The 13,336-nt window shown below is 39.9% G+C and overlaps 1 protein-coding gene across 9 annotated transcripts in view; it reads left to right on the top strand.

The window, feature by feature from the left end:
* The window catches only part of NEK5 (NIMA related kinase 5), a 62,481-nt gene that overhangs the window by 1,470 nt on the left and 47,675 nt on the right, over window positions 1–13,336 (top strand). For 5 of the 9 annotated variants that reach the window (XM_046665132.1, XM_046665129.1, XM_046665134.1 and 2 more), the window contains exons 2-3: window positions 817–955; window positions 8,541–8,637. In XM_046665132.1, coding sequence (XP_046521088.1) covers window positions 839–955; window positions 8,541–8,637 — 214 coding nt within the window. In that variant the 5' untranslated portion in view covers window positions 817–838. Of the gene's footprint in view, window positions 1–816; window positions 956–8,540; window positions 8,638–13,336 lie in introns of those variants that run through there. The other 4 variants (XM_046665136.1, XM_046665137.1, XM_046665133.1 and 1 more) reach the window with 3 other exon arrangements.

The following is a 13,336-nucleotide window of genomic DNA, read 5'->3' as shown; positions in this document are numbered from 1 at the left end:
GCGTGATTTTCCAAAAACGGTCAGCAGTTCTTGGAAAATTTCCAAATAAAACAAGGTGCAGCCAAGCCTTGATTTACGTGTAAAATGCAATGTTAATTAAAACTGCAAAAAATACTTCGTATTTAGATGTCAAATAGGGTTTGGTTCTAGCCGCAGATAATTATAAACGGATTTTTCCATGCACATGAATGTGTGGGGAGACTGTCAAAGGTTGTAGCGCCGCGGGATAATCCTTTATTGTGCGGGACGGTCCCTTGCATCTCAGAATCGTAGTATCGCGGGCCCCAACCGCTTCTGAACTTCTTAATGCCCGTAGTGCCTCTCCGTCTCTGTGGAGAACGAAAAAACTCCATAATTTCCAAAATGTCCCCTAGGGGGCAGCACCTTCCCACTGAGCAAGGTTGGACTGTAGAACTATGTAAGCGAACGTACATTCCTGCTTTACAGAGATGCCAAGCACTGCGGGCATTATATCTTTCATTCTCAGAACAAACGTGCAAAACTAGGTATTGTCATTTGCATTTTAGAAATTATGAAAGTGAGGTTTTGCGAGGTTAAGTGACTTGCCTCAGATCACAACACTACAGTGTATCAAAGCTGAACTACAGCCCAAGTCTGAGCTGGGAGCCTACCAGGAAGCTGTGTCTCACTTTGATGGTTACCTGTGGCCGCAAGGAAAGTTATGTGACTCTGTCTTGGCGAGGTTGGAGGGAAAGTTTTAGCAAAATGAGTTATTTTACATTTTAGTGATCAATTTTCCGAATTTGTTAATGTTTATGAAAAGTGTGCAATAAAATTTCATTACTCTAATTCCAGGAACCTCTGTGCATTGGAGACCATGGATAAATACGATGTGATTAAGGCCATTGGGGAAGGTGCCTTTGGGAAAGCATACTTGGCCAAAGGGAAATCAGATAGCAAGCACTGTGTTATAAAAGAGATCAATTTTGCAAAGGTACGTTAAGAAGTTAAAATTCCTGTTCATTTGGTGAGGAAGATTGGCCCTGAGCTAACACCTGTTGCCAATCTTCCTCTTTTTTCTTGAGGAAGATGTCCCTGAGCTAACATCTGAGGAAACACATTTTTGTGTGTGTATGAACAAGTATGAACTTTAAGCTTCATTGGACCCTTGTTAGCAACCTCCTAAGTCCATTGTCCTGTCAGCCTCCTAAGTCTGTTGTCCAAACAACAACCAATGATCCTATTTTAAAAAAAAGAGAGAGAGATAAAGAAGATAAAATCCTATCTCTAACTCCCATGCCTCCTTAGGGTGGCCTTCAAGGCCTATGAGGCCTCACCCTCCTCTATTGCTCTTTCTTCTTTTTTTTTTCTGCTGAGGAAGATTCACCCTGAGCTAACATCTGTGCCAATGTTTCTCTTTTTGCTTGAGGAAGATTCACCCTGAGCTAACATCTGTGCCAATCTTTCTCTATTTTGTATGTGGGATGCCCCCACAGCATGGCTGCTGCTGAGTGGTGTAGGTCCACACCTGGGAACCAGCCCAGGCCGCCAAAGTGGAGCACGGGAAACTTAACCATTAGGCCACAGGGCTGGCCCCTGCTTCCACTTTCTGTTTGGCCTGGGGTGGTGCACCTCCTCTGACCTTCTCTTCTTATTCAGCTCACCTCCACAAGGGGGCCTTCCCCAAACATCCTAGCCAAGGATCCCCAGCCTCAATCACTCCTATCAAACCCCCTTGGTTTACTTTCTTAATAGCTTTGATAATGATCTGAGATGACTTTGCTCACTTATTTCTTCACTTGTTTATTGTCTGTCTCCCTCAACGTGGAGAACAGCACCCGGCGCATAACAGATCTCAAAAATATTTATTGAATGGAGGAAAACCAAATATTGTTAGTTTAATGAGTTTGGAAAATAATTAAGTATATTTAATTAAAAAGGAACAATTTTTGCTAAACTCCCCTTGGTCAGTGTTTCTGTCACCCTCTCTAGGGATATGTTTGTTTTAAAATATATTGGGACAACAATGTCCGTGGTATGCTAAAATTAATTTTAAGGCGAGTCTTGTTGGTTGCCTTCTAGAGAATTTATAAATGAGAGTAGCAGAAAAAATTTCATACAAAATGTATGCAAGGGGCCGGCCCGGTGGCGCAGCGGTTAAGCGCACATGTTACGCTTCGGCGGCCCAGGGTTCGCCGGTTTGCATCCCGGGTGTGGACATGGCGCCGCTTGATAAGCCATGCTGTGGTAGGCGTCCCACGTATAAAGTAGAGGAAGATGGGCACGCATGTTAGCTCAGGGCCAGTCTTCCTCAGCAAAAAGAGGAGGATTGGCAGCAGTTAGCTCAGCGCTAATCTTCCTCAACAACAACAACAAAAATATGGAAAATGAACTCCTCAAGTTGTACAATGTGAATGTAGTCAATGCCACCGAATTGTACACTTAAAAATGGTTAAAATGGTATAAATTTTATGTTATAAATATTTTATCACCATTTTTAAAATTGGAAAAAAAAAAGGGGGCTACCCAAACTTACATGAAAGCTCCTGTGTAGACAATTACCTTCAGAGGGAATGCTTTATTTACCAACATAGGCCCCTTTTCATGGATCCGTGGCATCCTTCTAATGACCTCTTATTCTAGTGGCCTGAAGAGCTCCTTCCATGACATTATTCTGCTCCATCTCTTTTGTTTATCTAATTGCTCTTTCTCAGGCCCCTCTGTCTGCTCACTCTCTGTATGTCCCCAACCATCTGTCCTTTTCTTATCTCTTCTCTTTCTGTACATTGTCCACTGGCAATTGCCTCGCTTCAATCTTTACTGCTAAGCAGCTCACTCTTAAAAACTCTCTCTCTAGCCCTGATATCTTCCTGCTCCCAAGGTCTACATTTCATCTGCCAGCTAGACAACTTCAAGTAATATCTGTGTTAATAATGTATCGCTGCGTACCGTATTACCCTAAACTTAATGGCTTATACAATAAACATTTATTATCTCGCAGTTTGTGCTCATCAAGAACTCTGAGCGAGGATCATTGAGGACCATCTTGGAAGCTAGCTACCACAGATGTACCCCAAACAAAGTAGAAATCTCTCCTCTTTCTAAGCAGACGCATGTCACCTGCTGTGTGCTGCACTGTGTTCATGATATCAATGGCTTTGTGATATCCAGGCTCAAAACCTTTGGGTCATCTGTGAATTTTTTTCTCTCTCCACATCCAATTATTTGCTAAATCCTGTTGACTCTTTCTCTCCCTTGAATTTGCTTCATTCCCTGTGTCAGTGCCTAAGCCCTCGGGTTACTTGGATCAATTTTGATAATGCTCCATCTATGCCCCTAAACCTTCATTGAAACAGAAGTCATAAAGGGAAAGATGGCTAGGTTGGATTACGTAAAAATATAAAACTTCTATGGCAAAGAACACTATGAATAAATTGAAAGAAAATTGAGAAAATGCCAAAAAGATTTGCAAGTATTGACTAAAAGGTGCTAGCCTTTTATAAATCAATAAAAAGACAAAACCTATAACCAAAGAAGTGGTCATATAAAAATTTCAAACTCAATAAATTCAGAAATGAAAATCAATAAATACCACTTTTCACTTATACAATTGGGGAGAATTAAAAAGAGTATAAAAGTGGAGGAAAGCAGGCCCTCTCTTATTCTGCTGAGGGGAGGGTAAATTGATACTACCCTGAAAGGAGTTTATCAATATGTATCACAGCCTTAGAAGACCCCTGCCCTGTTTGTATTATTGACAAGGAGTAAGGTCCACAATATGTTGTAAAGATGAAAAAAATCAGACCACAAACTGTTGTGTGTCTATATGTGTATTGTTAATGTCATACACACAAACACATATAGCATTTACAGTGATTATTGCTGAGTGGTAGGATTTCACCTCTGTCATTCCTTTCTGCATTGTCAGAATTTTTAATATGGAGCGCATATTATGTTTTTAAAATTATGAATTGTATTATTTGTGTAAGCAGAAAAAGCTATCTTCATTTTGAAAAATAATAGGAAGAAAGTACACAGCCTAGGACACAGTAGTTCTACTTTTGGGAGTTTATTCCAAGGAAATACCCAGAGATGTACAGACAGTCAGAAAATAACTTAAATTGTCCAACACTAGGGGATTGGCTAAGCAATTTATAAAAAACTAAGTGGCTCTAAGAAATCCTGTTATAGGTGAAGTATTGACATGGGAAATATCACAACTTTTGCTCATCGAGAAAATAGTATGTGTGATGCAATCTTTGTAAAAATATATATAGGTATGTATATACCCACACAAACATTCACATGCATACAAAGAAAAGAAGACATACTAGATAGTTATTCCCTGGGTGGAATATGGGATTGTGAGTAATTTTTGCCTCATGCTTTTATATTGTTTCACTCTTCACATAAGTTTTGACACCCTCTCTGATTTGTACCCAAATTCCACTCCCAGCCTTCCTTTCACATATCCTTCCCCAAGGGGAACCACGTACAGAACCTTTGCACTCCAGCCTCTGTGCTTGCCTGTGAGGCTGTCTCTTCCAAGGGGGGTTTGCCTGCCCATCTCCAACCATCAAGATCCCACTTGATTAGGGCTGAGCTCCAGCATGCCTTCCAGGACCTTCCCACCCCAGGTACTAATCTTCTTTCTTTGTAAACCCCATAGCTTTTTATCAGTACCGCTGTTATGGTACTGATTGCTTTCTACTTTGATGTGCTTTAGTTGTTTATTTTGTGCCTTCTCCCCTTATTAAACTGTATGTTCTATGCAGGCAGAATCCATGTTTCATTCATCTTAGTATTGCTACTAATTCTTGGCACCAGTAGGTGTTCAATAAATCCTTACCGGATAAATGATTCAATGGATAGATACTTGCAGACCCTTTAGCTCTGTTGTTAAGCTGGTACATACTTAGGAATTAGAAAACGATTCTAATGCTAAATAAAGAAAAAACTATTTGGGACGTGAATCCTCTATAAAAATAGATATTAATGCATTTCATAACATCTCTCCCATTCTTTAGTATAGATAAAAATTGACTATTTTTCTAATACAGCACTAACTTTTTTCATCCTTTTACTCATGAACCACCTTAGTCGCCATGCCATAAATAAGCAGACTGTTACATTAGGCCCTATTATTCTTGCTTTCCCGTATCTCTTTATGTTATCAAATTTGCCTAGCAACACCTGGGTCACAGTATTAACATTCATTACTACTTCTTTCTTCCTTTCTACTCTAATGTAGTTTTTCATTACTTGTTTCCTAGAGAAATGTATATTTCTTCTCATCTCTCCAACACCCTCCACTCAGGAAACTCTAGACCCCAAAACTTAAATTGCTTATTTTCTTACAGGTACCAAAAAGCCAGTATTTTCTATCATCATCCTACTATTATCAAGCATATTCTTTCATGTCTTGCCTCCAAAAATGTGTTGTATCTTTTCTTGATTATAAAAATAAAAATGTTCATTATAGACATTTGGAAAAGAACCAAAGGGGAAAATAAGGCCATATGGAGGAAAATAAAAATCACTTATAACCTCTCTCGTAATTGCTTTTAACATTATGGTAAATTTCTCTCAAGGCTATATTTAATGCGTAAATGTACTTTATAAGTTATTAGAATGAATGATGTCATGGTGGGTATACTCTTTTATAGCAGCTTTTTACATTTAGCAATATATTGTGTATATTTTATCATGTCATTCGATGTTTTCATATAATAAAATGTTCTTATTTAATAATATTAAATGTTCACAATAACAATGATAATGGTCACCACTTACTGGGTGCCTCTCATACATCATGGCATCCTAGGTATTTTACATGTATCTACTTATTAAATTCTCACAATAACCCTAAAAGTTAGATCTCATTGTGGGTGAAAGAGCCGAGACTCAAAGAGGTTGAATAACTTGCTCAATGATGCATAGTAACCAGCAGATTCTTCTAACGCTTCCTCTGCTCTTTCTACTATGGCACATTGCTTGCCTTGATTTTTCATGACTGTATAGTATGACATCAGGTTAAAAATACCTAATTTATCAGGGCTGGCTCGGTGGCATAGTGGTTAAGTTTGTGTGCCCCGCTTTGGCAGCCTGGGGTTCATGGGTTTGGATCCCAGATGTGGACCTACACACTGTTCATCAAGCCATGCTGTGGTGGCATCCCACATACAAAATAGAGGAAGATTGCCACAGATGTTAGCTCAGAGCAAATCTTCTTCATGAAAAAAACAAAACTAATTTGTCTCTTTTTCTATTTTCAGACAATTATGTTGTTTGATATTTTTTGCCATGATTAAATAACATCTAATATGTAGAATATGTCATTTTTATTAAACAAACTATGTATATATGTTTACCTATACATACATTAAATAAAAAGGTCTAACAATTAACAGCAATTACCCCTAGAGAATAAGAACTCATGGAATGAGTGGGGAGGAAAAGGAGAAGTTTCACTTTTATCTTATTCCCTACTATGTCACAAAATGTTTTTTAAAGTCAGTGTGTATTATTAGAGTAATTAAAAAACTAATAATAAAATACTGTAGTGAAGGCATTTTTTTTTTTTGAGGAAGATTAGCCCTGAGGTAACATTGGCTGCCAATCCTCCTCTTTTTGCTGAGGAAGACTGGCCCTGAGCTAACATCCATGCCCATCTTCCTTTACTTTATATATGGGACACCTGTCACAGCATGGCCTGCCCAGCGGTGCCTTGTCTGCACCTGGGATCCGAACCAGCAAACCCTGGGCCACCAAAGCGGAATGTGCTTAACCACTGCACCACTGGGCCAGCCCAATAATGAAGCCTTTTATATGAGAATCCTCAGGCATTTCTGATTATTTTCTTTGGATAAATTTCTAGAAAAATTAGTAAGTCAAAAATAGGAGCATTTTAAAGTTTCTTATTACATATTGTAAAATTGCCTTCCTAGAAAGATTTTACCAATTTATATACTTACACCAGAAGTATGAGTGTCCGTTTTGCTGCTTTCTGGAGAACAGTGTACATTAACATTCTTTTTGTCTTTGCCAATTTCACAGATGAAACATTGTATCAAGTTTCGTTTTAGTCCTTGTTCTTTTGATTACTGAATGAGGTTGAATTTTTTTTCTATCAGCCATTTTTCTTTTCTTTTTTGCAAGTTGCCTATTCATGTATTTTTCCAAATTTCTATTGATGTGTTTGCCTTTTTTTCTTATTAATTTGTCAGAAATCCTTATATATTAAAAACACAAAAATCTTTATCATATATGTTCCAGTATTTTTACCTAATTATAAAAATGCAATTACCTACCTATGTTTGCCTTTTAATTTTGTTTATACTATTCTTTTGAAAAATAGTAGTTAAGGGCTGGCCCCATTGCCGAGTGGTTAAGTTCGTGCGCTCTGCTTTGGCAGCCCAGGGTTTCGCCGGTTCGGATCCTGGGTGCAGACATGACACCACTCGTCAAGCCATGCTGAGGCAGCATCCCACATGCCACAACTAGAAGGACCCACAACTGAAAATACACAACTATGTACCCTGGGGGCTTTGGGAGAAAAAGGAAAAATAAAATCTTTAAAAAAAACCTAAAAATAGTAGTTAAAAGGAAAGTAGCTAAGTCTATCAATCTGGTAGGAGTAATTCAGTTATTTTTGTTTTGGAACTCATTTGTACCAACTATGCAATTTAAATTGGGGCAGAAGATACTGAAGCTTAGAAGATTTAAATAACACGGAAGGAGTCATGGCTAGGAGGCGGTAAAGCTGGGACTGAGAATGTTAATTTTTTAAAAATTCTTTAAATAAGGGTGAGAAAGTTGGGAACTCACACATTACGTGTGGGCCGAAGTTGAAGAACCTTACAGAGGGAGTGGTGGAGAGGAACAGGTGACCCGTGGAGGCTAGACATGTGGGACAGCCAGGCGCCAGAAGTCAGGGTAGAAATGACAAGTCGGCATAGTGTCAGGAATGAGGAAGAAAAGGTAGGTAAGAGGTGTGGCCGGTGGCTTTAGCACCAAAATGTTTGAAAAGTGTTGCCCATAGAAGATAAACAGAATAATAAGAAAATATAGCAAATCTAAAATGAAGTCACAAGAGACAATTTTTATTTGAAAATGAAAATTGTAGTCTTACTACAGAACTTTACTGGTCTGATTTATGTGATCTGTGACACACTTTCTTTTATTAGATTTCATTTGTTTCTTCTCAGCCCTGATTGCTGCTGGAACATTACATTTTTATAAAGTATTCCTTTGCTGCTGAAAGATAAATATTCAAATAACTTTCCTCCAGATGCCTAAATAATTATAACAGTACCACCACTCCACTTGAGTTTTTAGTACAGCAAAACTTCACAGTAAATATTTATTTTCTTGATTATGATTGTCATTGACAAACCATTGATCAGGTATAAGACACTCTGCTAATTCTGGAAAAGTTAGTTCCTGCCATTGAGAGACCAGTTTCAGAAGTGTCTTTAAAAGCCAGTGAAATGCTGGAGAATTTTAGGTGGCAGTGAGCAGAAAGCATGCTCTTAAAAGCAAGTTATCTTAACAGACTGCTCTGTCTCAATATAATTTAGATGCCCATCCAAGAAAAAGAAGCTTCAAAGAAAGAAGTCATTCTCCTGGCAAAGATGAAACATCCCAACATTGTCACCTTCTTCAGTTCATTTCAAGGTTTGACTTTCTAATATTAAAGTATTTTAATAAAGTATGGGCATGTAGACTTCTATAAAAGGTATGTTCCTGAGAACTGTGTATAAATTAATCTTTGCAAATGAACTCATTGTCTCATTTACTTAAATTATAATTTGAGACATAGTCTTTATTTCTTCTCTAGGGAGTTTTTGAGGACAGCTTTCTTAGTTTTCTTAAGTTTTCCCATCTCTCCTTAATTCTTACCCCCTCAAATAGTTCATAATTGGTGTGTTAGCTTTGTTGCAGTAACAACCCCTATATTTCAATGGCCTACAATAATGCACATCTATTTCTCACTCACATTACATGTCGGCTGTGGGTGGGCGGGGTCTTAAGTCTGGGGTCCAGGCTGAAGGAGCAGCCCAGAGATGGAGCATGCTGTTTTCGTGAGCAAGAGGAAAGAGCAAGACTCAGAGCCCACCACACCGTCAGTCTCAGAGTCCTGCTAGGATGTGGCACGTTTCTCACTTTCCTTATGTGCTCATGCTCCTGTTGCCAAAGCAGCCAGCCCTGACATTGGGGTGCTGGTGGAGGAGGGGATACTCTGCCTGTGTGAGTGCTTGCATGTCCTGGGGTAACAGGTGGGGCTGTACAGTCCTCTTACAGAGAGGCGGGAAAGAGCCATGCACCATGGGCAAGCAAATGGCCAAAATAGAGGGGGAAATCTTGAAGGAAGCAATTCCCTTCTTCTGTACGTCTGAGTACAACATCTCTTCTGCCTCCATCCATCACTTGACTCCAAAAGTTAAAAAAAACATATGAAAGCAACATTGGTCGGAGACCATTCATTCACTTAGCAAATATTTGTCAAGTGCTTACGAGCTGCCAGCATTGTTCTAGGTGCCAGGAATACGGCAGTGAACAAAACAGGCCAAAATACCTGTCCTCATGGAGCTTACTTTCTAGAGGGAGGAGACACACAATAAACATGTATACAGTATGTCAGGTGTTTATAAGGCTGTGACAGGGCTGTGTATGCCCACACTTCACCATGGAACATTCTCCATCCCAGAAACCCAGCACGGGGGGTGCTTGAATTCATAGGTCATAAGTAGTTAAAGTTACCTAGATATTTTCCAGTACTATCAGGGGTGTAAAAATCAGTAAATGAATAAACATAGCCACTGTTTTTTGAGGTTTCACACTGTGCAAGGCACTACGTTTCTTAGCAATTAAAACCACTGCACTCAGCGGCCGGCCCAGTGGCTTAGCAGTTAAGTTCGTGTGCTCCGCTTTGGCGACCCAGGGTTCGATGGCCAGGATCTTGGGCAGGGACCTATGCATGTCTTATCAAGCAATGCTGTGGCAGGCATCCCACACATAAAATAGAGGAAGATGGGCACAGATGTTAGCTCAGGGCCAGTCTTCCTCAGCAAAAAGAGGAGGATTGCAGCAGATGTTAGCTCAGGGCTAATCTTCCTCAGAAAAGCCCACTGCACTCAACGTAGCTTTCTGTGTATGGCCCTCTTTAACTACTAGGTATTTAACGGAGCTCTCAGGACTCTTGGGAGCTCTTCCTGGGAGCTGAGCAGTACACGTGAGCAGGAAGTTGAGTTGTATTGAACAACTTTTATGGGGCACCTACTGAGTAAAGTGCTCTACATTCCTGCTCATTGATTGTGAACAACAATGCCATAAGATGATCTTTCTTTTCCTCATTCTTTGGGTTATTTCTGTGACTCCCTGGCTGGCTAACTCCTCATCCTCAGGCCTTCTCTGAGACCACAATTCAAATTATGGCCCCCTTTACTGATCTTGCACGGCACTTTTGTACTTGCGTGTGTATGTCTGTTTATATATATATACAATCATGAATTGGTTTAATATTTGTCTCCCTTTGAGAGAGTAAACTTAATGAATTCTTTTGCTCACCACTTGATCCTCAGCATGTAGCACATAGTAGGTCCTCAATACATAATTGCTGAATAAGTGCATGGACTGGACCACTTTAATAGACTGAAGTGTGCCTTCATCCCATGCAAAATGGATATTTGAGGATGATTTACACTAGATACCATTATGAAATTAGAGGTCATTTTTACAGTGTAAATAACCTCCACTGAGTTTCTTTATGTTGTAAGCTTAAACTTTCTTATGACAACCTTATGTATTTATTTTTTTTAAGTAGAACACTGCTGTGTTTAGGAAAACTAGAGCTACTGTGATGCTTTGAGTTTGCCTGGTGGATTGTTGGGAGTTGAAACACCGAGCTTATTTGACAGCCTGGGAGGTCCTCGCGGCATCTGACTGTTGGAGAGTGTAGATAAAGCCTTTGCTTACCCTCAAACAGCTTATGTCTAAACAGAAGAACTGTGGCTCTAGTTCATTAAATGTTTGTCTACAGAAAGTATGAAGTTTTTATAGATTTGAAGCACATACGAAAGATAAGAAGGTGATATTTTCCTAAGACTAAATTAATTCTACTTAAATTCCTTCAATTTACCAAGTGCCTATTACATGCTAGGCATGTTCTAGGTCTTGGGGATATATCAGTGAGTAAAATAGGCCCAAATCCCTACACTGTTGTTTTCTGTTGCTTTATCACAAATGACCACAAATTTAGTGGCTTAAATCAACACCCATTTATCATCTCCCAATTTCTCTAGATCAGAAGCCTGGGCTGGGCTTAGCTGGATTCTCTGCTCAGGGGGTCACATAGTTGAAATTGAGATGTCATCTGGGTCTGCCATTCATCTGTGGCTCATAGTTCTCTTCTAGGCTTATTCAGGTCGTTGGCAGAATTCATTTAAATGCAATTGTAGGACTGAGGTGTCCACTTTCTTGCTAACTGTTCCCTTGAAGGGGTTCTCAGCTTCTAGAGGCCCACCTGCCTTCCCTGCCCTGGGGCTCCTTCAGTAGGCCCTCTCCCACTCGGAATCTCTCACTTCCTCTTTCTCTGACCTCTAGACCCAGATTTAAATGGCTCCTCTGATTAAGTCCAGGCCACCTGTATAATCTCCTTTTCTATTACCTCAGAGTTAGCTAATTAGTAACTTTAATTACATCAGCAAAATCTCCTTTGCTGTGTAACATACCATCCTGGGAGCAATAGCCATCTATATACAGGTTCCGCCCTCGCTCAAAGGGAGGCAGTTTACAAGGTGTGTGCGCTAGGGCCATCTTAGAATTCTGCCTACCATACAACTGTGGAGTTTACATTCTAGTGAGAAAGGGTCGGGAGAGGCAGACAATAAATGTAAACATAACTAATAAGTACATTATACAGCATGTTAGAAGGTGATTAAGTGCTGTGGGAAGATAAAATAGGGTGAGACAGGAGTGAAGGGGATAGGCCTTATCGTGAAGGTGACGTTTGAGCAAAGACTTGAAGACTCATGCTAATGTCTGAAGAAGAGCTTTCTAGGCGAGGGGAACAGCCACTGCAAAGGCATGAGGCAAGAGCAGGCCTGACGTGTTAAAGAACTGACTAGTCAGGAGGCTGCTGGGAGAGGCAATCTACTATGGGCCCTGAGCATCTCTGCACATTTTTGCTGGATATGCCAAGAATGCAAGGCTCTGAGTGTCTACCCAGGCTATTTCTCTGGATTGTGTTTGCAGCGAGCAACTTTGAAGGATGAGGCAGCATCTCCCCTAAGACAGAGAGCAGGCTTGTTTACCGCTCACCATAAAAGCAGTAGATTGGGGCTGGCCCCATGGCTGAGTGGTTAAGTTCATGTGCTCCGGTTTAGTGGCCGGGGGTTTCGCCAGTTTGGATCCCTGGTGCGGAATGGCACCGCTCATCAAGCCACACTGAGGCAGTGTCTCACATAGCACAACCAGAGGCACTCACAACTAGAATATACAGCTATGTACTGGGGGGCTTTGGGGAGAAGAAGAAGAAGAAAAAGAAAAAACAAAGAAGACTGGCAACAGTTGTTAGCTCAAGTGCCAATCTTTAAAAAAAAAAAAAAGGTAGATTCCCCAACCTCAGTGTTCCTCTCCCTTAATGTAGTTCGCTGTGTATGCAGATATCCATCCAGGCTCACCTGTTTTGCCTCTGTGGGATTTGGGAGACACAGAACCAGCTCTAACATGAAGCTCTGACTACTGCTTTTGCTGAGTAATGCAGTCCTTTGTTTCTGGCCCAGGAGTCTCATGTCGTCTGCCAGCATCCTTGAAATAGTCACGGGCTTGTAAGTAGGGCAGAATCTCAGACCTGTTGCAGAACCCTGCTAGAAGTCAGTGTGGGCAGAGTGCAATGAGCAAGAGGGGATAGCAGAAGATATTTTTATTCTTTATTCTGATTCTCTGCCCCTCCTAGATTTTTTGGTGCTAAAATGCCTTTATTTTATGGAATGATGGTGGTAGTAGATGATATCTCATTTTATCAAATCTAGATGCCATTGGTTGTAAGGTGCACCATCATGTGGTAGTTAAAAGGAAAAATGTTGCCAATTAAACTATGACATCATGCTTTCTTATCACTTATAATTTTTATTTTATGTATATTAAAAGAGATCTTTTAGACTTATTTAAACATAAGAGTTTTACTTTCTATTACTCTTGTGCTTATATAAAAAGGAAAATATTAGCAAATTAAATTGGTTAAGGTAGTCTAAAAATTATGCAGGCAGTGATAACATCAAGACTGCTGGGCCTATAGCCACTGATTGGAAGATGCCAATGTCTGTAAGATATAATCCTGATTTTTTTTAAGTGTATTTTATTTATTTATTTA

The sequence above is a fragment of the Equus quagga genome, chromosome 6, assembly GCF_021613505.1.
Source record: "Equus quagga isolate Etosha38 chromosome 6, UCLA_HA_Equagga_1.0, whole genome shotgun sequence".
NCBI lineage: Eukaryota > Metazoa > Chordata > Mammalia > Perissodactyla > Equidae > Equus > Equus quagga.
The sequence above is the reverse complement of the archived record's forward strand: the minus strand, read 5'-3'. Positions and strand labels throughout refer to the sequence as shown.